The sequence below is a fragment of the Nicotiana tomentosiformis genome, chromosome 1 (genome assembly GCF_000390325.3).
Source record: "Nicotiana tomentosiformis chromosome 1, ASM39032v3, whole genome shotgun sequence".
Classification (NCBI taxonomy): domain Eukaryota; kingdom Viridiplantae; phylum Streptophyta; class Magnoliopsida; order Solanales; family Solanaceae; genus Nicotiana; species Nicotiana tomentosiformis.
In genome coordinates, this window is record NC_090812.1 from 58,935,467 (window position 1) to 58,941,268 (window position 5,802).

The window sequence follows — 5,802 nt, forward strand, 5'->3', positions numbered from 1 at the left end:
CTGAAGCAAACCACCAAGTCTCTGATGCTCGTACTTGACTTGCTGACAATTTAGACACCGAGCTACATATGTAACTATATCCTTCTTCATTATCCTCCACCAATAATGTTGCCGCAAATCTTGATACATTTTGGTGGTACCTAGATGAATAGAATACCTGAAACTGTGGGCCTCTTCCAGAATTAATTCACGAAGCCCATCTACATTAGGCACACAAATACGACCCTGCATTCACAAAACTCCATCTCCCCCCATAACAACCTGTTTGGCATCACCGTGTCGCACCGTGTCTTTAAGGACAAGTAAATGAGGATCATCATATTGTCGCTCTCTGATGCGCTCATATAAAGAAGACCGGGCAACTGTGTAAGCTAGAACCCGACTGATTTCTGAAACATCTAACCTCACGAACTGATTAGCCAAAGTCTGAACATTTGCAGCTAACAGCCTCTCACCAACCGGAATATACGCAAGATTGCCCATACTCACAGCCTTTCTACTCAAAGCACCGGCCACCACATTGGCCTTTCCGGAGTGATACAAAATAATGATATCATTGTCCTTCAACAGCTCCAACCATCTTCTGTGCCTCAAATTGAGATCCTTTTGTTTGAATAGATATTGTAAGCTACGATGATCAGTAATTATCTCACACAAGACACCGTAAAGGTAATGCCTCCAAATTTTCAGCGCATGAATAATGGCTGCCAATTATAAGTCATGAACATGATAATTCTTATCGTGAACTTTCAACTGTTGTGATACATATGCAATTACCCTGCCATCTTGCATCAATACTGCATCAAGCCCAACGCGAGATGCATCACAATACACCGTATAAGATCCTAAACCTATGGATAATACCTAGGGTTGGGCATAAAATCCGAAAAATCGAATTCCGAACCGGACCGAATTAATTGGGTATTTCGGTTTCAATTTTTTCGGTATTTCAGTCTAATTTGGTATTATATTTTCGGTATTTAGGTATAACGGTACGGTCCTCGATATTAGGATCTTGAAATTTCGGTATACCAAAATACTGAATTTTAAGTTGGACCTATAGCTATAGTGCCTAGTCCAAGTTGTATATCTAATGCCCATTGCCCAGTGCCCCAGCCCAACCCAATAAGACCCTACTCAGTACTCTCTAGTCTTTCACTTATCTGATTCATTCAATTAGGAATTAGCCGATTAGGGAATTAGAATTTAGAAAGGGAGAAAGACAGAAAGTCAGAAACGACGATAGTTTCTTTCGCCAGAAGACCTTTGATGTGAGAATACTAACTACTAAGAGATCGGCTGCTGTGACTTTAAAGAATCAAAGGTATATTTCTAGTTTCTTTAAAGGTATCTTTAGTTTCTTCAAAGAAAAATGGATGTTCCCTGTTTTTGGATGAATTAGATGTAACTGGTTCGAATAAAGACTGTTTTTTTCCTTTATCTTTCTCTACAGTAAAGACTTCAGGTACTATTTTTTAGGCAAGCCACTTTTGAACTGGTCTAGTAATTTGCTGGGTCTTTGTTGGTTTTAACGATTTTTCTTGGTAGGGTTTTCTTGGAAAGAAAAAGTTGGGTCTTTTGCACAAGATTTGTGTGCTTTCATTGACCCTTCTTCTATTTCTTTTTCATCTATGTGGTGGGGTTGTTCTTATCTCCTTCTTTTGTGGTCTTTGAGTGCTCTTTTAATAACTGCATTTTAATTGTTTTTGAGGTAAATGTCCTGCTCTGTTTCAGCCATTTTCACAAAAAAACTAAAGACACACAGTAAAAAGTTGTTGCAAAAATATTATGGGCAAAAGGGTGAAGCTAATAAACAAATGTTTGAGTTTTTTTTTTTCACATAAGGAAGAGAAAATAATTGTTTTTGGGTTATCAGGACAGTATTGGATAATATGTCTTTAATGAACTACACTAGTTTTATCATATAACTTTTGAGCTATAAAAGGTAAAATTAAGTCTTGTGGATGTTAAGCTAGCTCGTCATGAATGTTGAGATACATTACGTGGAAGTTTCACCTACTAATCTACTGATGTAAACTTCAAATGGATACATATACCAGAAGCCCAGAATTACTAACTTTCCTTCACTTATCAAATCTCACCCCAAATACATATACACTTGCTTGCTACTTAATCTGTGTTGGATAACATGATGGTTTGCATAGCTTACTTATTAAAAATGCCTATTTTGACCTTGTAGACTTTGATTTCATCATTCCTACCCTTTGTGTGTTTCTCTTTTTACTAATTGTTTGAGATCTTTTTTCTATGTTGAGCGTCATGAATATTCAGTTCTTCGCTGTTTAATAAGTAGTTTAATAAGTAGTTATTACATTGGAAGTCATGCCACACTTTAGAGAAAAATAAAACACAATAAAGTGCAAGAGATTCATTTAAGCAATAGCAACTCGAATGAAGTTATGAAATATAAATCTTAATTTGTGTTTATATTTGTTTTAATTTTGTATAGATGGCAGATGAAAGTAGAGTAAGTGATGTCGGTTCAACTGAAAGTTTGCCTAATACTGAAGATAGCAACACCAACACAATTGATACTCAAGATTATAAGAAAAGAAAAGCCATGCAACCTAAATCCGATGTTTGGAATCATTTTGATAAATTTAAGGTAAATGGGGTCGGTAAAGCAAGGTGTAGATATTGTAAGCAAACTTATGCTGCTAATACATCTAGGAATAGAACAACAGGGTTGAAAAATTATTTGGCTAGATGCAAAAAATACCCACTTAACATTCATAAAGATAATAGTCAAACAAAGATAAATTTTTAATCTTGCCAAAATGATGGAGGATCACTTTGGAAATTTGATCAAGAAGTGGTTAGGAGGGCCTTAGTTGAGATGATAGTTATTGATGAACTACCATTTAGCTTCGTAGAAAAGGAAGGCTTTATGAAGTTTATGAGAATAACTCAACCACTATTTCGTCTTCCTTCTCGTAGAACAATAACAAGGGATTGTTATGAAGTTTACGGTGAATTGAAGCAAAATATAAGAAGGTCTTTTAAAGAAGCACAACCAAAACTTTGCCTCACAACAGACACATGGACTTCATTGCAAAGAATAAATTATATGTGTTTGACAGCCCACTTCATTGATAGGGATTGGAAGTTGTATAAAAGAATACTAAATTTTTGACCTATCACTAGTCATGAGGGTGAAGAGATGGCTAAAGCTATTTCTAATTGTTTGCTTGAATAGAAATTAGATAAGGTGTTCACAATTATCGTGGACAATGTTTCTTCAAATGATGTCACAGTCAAAGAATTGTCTAAAAAGTTAGATATATGAAAAACTAATATGATGAGTGGTAAACATCTCCATGTGATATGCATGGCTAATATACTAAATCTAATTGTGCAAGATGGTTTGAAAGAAATTGATGCTTTTATCACACGTGTTAGAAATATTGTGAGGTATGTGAGATCTTCGCGTGCAAGGACATTAAAGTTTAAACAGTGTTGTACACATGTAAAGGTAGAATATACCAAAACATTGTGTTTGGATGTTCCTACTAGGTGGAATTTCACCTATTTGATGTTGGATACAGCACAAAACTTTGAAAAGGCCTTTGACAAGTTTCATCTTTTTTATGATGGATTTTCTGTTTATCAATGTTCTCATCTTTGTGAAAATGGTAGTAGTGCAGGTCCTCTTGAATCTAATGATTGGGTGAATGTGAGGAATGTGATAGAGTTTCTTGAAAGATTTCATGAGCTCACCAAAAAAGTTTCAGGTTCACGTTATGTCACTTGTAATTCTCATTTTGATGATGTATCTGAACTTTATTGTCATTTGAAAATGTGTTTAATTAGTGAGGATGAGCATTTGAGAAAAATAGCTGAGCGGATGCAAGAAAAGTTCAAGAAGTATCGGGGTGAGCTTGAAAATATGAATAAAATAATTTTTATTGCTTCCGTCTTGGATCCACGTAACAAATTTGAATATGTTAGCCTTGCACTTGAAAAGCTTTTTGGGGAGAAAAAAGGGAAGAAAATAAATGCTGAGGTGTATGCTTATATGAATTCTTTGTTTGAAGAGTATTCAACTGGATCTTGTCCTCAATCTCCATCTAGTTCTACTTCATCTAATAACACATCTAATACATCTAGTGGGAGTGTTATAACTGTATCATTAATAAGGACGAAGCTTCACTTGAAGAAACAAAAGGAAGACAATGGAAGTGGGGGTGCTAAATCGGAGTTGGATAAATATATTAGTGAAGAACAAGAGCCTTTTAGTGAAGAATTTGATATCTTAAGTTGGTGGGAAATACATGCTCTTAGATTTCCTATTCTTTCGGAGTTGGCTCGTGATGTGTTGGCCATTAAAATTTCTAGTGTGGCGTCGGAATGTGCGTTTAGCACCGGTGGCCGTATTCTTGATTCATTTAGGAGTTCATTGACTCCTAAATGTGTGCAAGTTCTTGTTTGTGTTCAAGATTGGCTTAGAGAAGAGAAGAATCCTATTAGTGTTGAAGAAGACTTAGAGTATCTTGAGGAACTCAAACTTGGTAAGCTTTAATATTTTGTGTGTATTTTAGTTCAAAATAATATATCATACTTGTTTACTTGTATGACATATTTGGTCAAATTATATTTAGATATGGAAAATAATGGAAGCACTACTAGCTTTGTTTAATGTATAGTTGCAACTTGCAACTTGAGTGGTAAGTTTAATACTCTATTTGTTTGGTGATATACTTTTGTAGTTTTGTTTTATTATCATCAAAAAATAATATTCTAACTTATGATTTATCTTTTTCTTTTTAGGTTCAAGTGAAATCATGCCCCGTGCTCCTAAAGTACGCTTTCATATTTGGGAACACTTTGAGGTGAAAGAAGATAACGGAGAAGTTCGCAAAGTAAAGTGCAAGCAATGTGGTCGAGTCTATAATGTTCATCCAAAGAGGGATGGCACATATTGTTTAAGGAAGCATATTAGGTGTTGTCTTGAGCGTCTTCCTGATATCCGTATTTAAGAATTAAGACTAAGTTGATTCGAGACTATTAGTGTAAACTTGAATTGAGGGATGCCCTCTCTATTTTTATTGCACTGTGTTTAATTCTGCTGCTACTGTTGCACTGTTAAGACTAATTTAATTCTGCTGCTATTGTTGCACTGTTAGAATCTCTATTTTTTGTTTAATTCTGCTGCACTGTGTGAGTTAGGTAGAATTTTGAATTGTGCAATGTGCACTATGAAGAATGAAGACAGTTTCTGTTTATCCATGTTGTATAATTTTTTTTAGTGTCCAGACAGTTTCTGTTTCTTGCCTTGAATTGTGCTTACTCCTTAGACCTTAAGCTGCACGGAGAATTGTAATCACTGAATTGTGAATTGTGAATTGTGAAAGAAATTGTCAGGCGTCAGCTGCACTCCTTAGAATTGTGAATTGTGAATTGTCAAAGGAAATAAAGGTGCTTAACTACTTACTGTTAGCGACAACGTTGTCAAAGAGGGTTGACCAAGTTAGTTTGAATTGTGAATTGTTGCACTCCTTAGTCCTTAATCGTTAGTGTTGCTTATTTAGCGATTATTAAACTGAAACCGTACCGAAATCGTACCGAACCAAAATAAAAAATACTGAACCGTACCGAAATAATTTGGTACGGTATTTGGTATATACAATTGATAAACTGAATACCGAAATACCGAACCGAAACTCTTAAATACCGAAGCGAAATACTGAATGCCCACCCCTAGTAATACCAGCACTGGCGCCGTAGTCAAAGCAGTATTGAGCTTCTGAAAGCTCAATTCACACTCGTCTGACCATCTAAATA

At 35.3% G+C, this 5,802-nt stretch overlaps 1 protein-coding gene across 8 annotated transcripts; it reads left to right on the forward strand.

The window, feature by feature from the left end:
- The first annotated feature begins 1,129 nt into the window (after nucleotides 1-1,129).
- Nucleotides 1,130-5,152, forward strand: LOC104089269 (zinc finger BED domain-containing protein RICESLEEPER 2-like). Of its 8 annotated transcripts, XR_011410732.1 has the most exons (5): nucleotides 1,130-1,324; nucleotides 3,666-3,752; nucleotides 4,357-4,529; nucleotides 4,620-4,685; nucleotides 4,789-5,152. XR_011410732.1 is itself a non-coding variant. In XM_070183684.1 (4 exons), the coding sequence occupies exons 3-4, from the start codon at nucleotides 3,866-3,868 to the stop codon at nucleotides 4,995-4,997; spliced, it is 873 nt and encodes a 290-aa protein (XP_070039785.1). In that variant the 5' UTR covers nucleotides 1,135-1,324; nucleotides 3,658-3,752; nucleotides 3,832-3,865; the 3' UTR covers nucleotides 4,998-5,152. The 8 variants fall into 8 exon arrangements, 6 of the variants coding, with proteins under 6 accessions (XP_070039785.1, XP_070039786.1, XP_070039782.1 ...); XM_070183684.1 differs by lacking the exon at nucleotides 4,620-4,685 and having other exon boundaries at nucleotides 1,135-1,324; nucleotides 3,658-3,752; nucleotides 3,832-4,529; XM_070183685.1 differs by lacking the exon at nucleotides 4,620-4,685 and having other exon boundaries at nucleotides 1,135-1,324; nucleotides 3,661-3,752; nucleotides 3,832-4,529.
- Nucleotides 5,153-5,802: the final 650 nt, after the last annotated feature.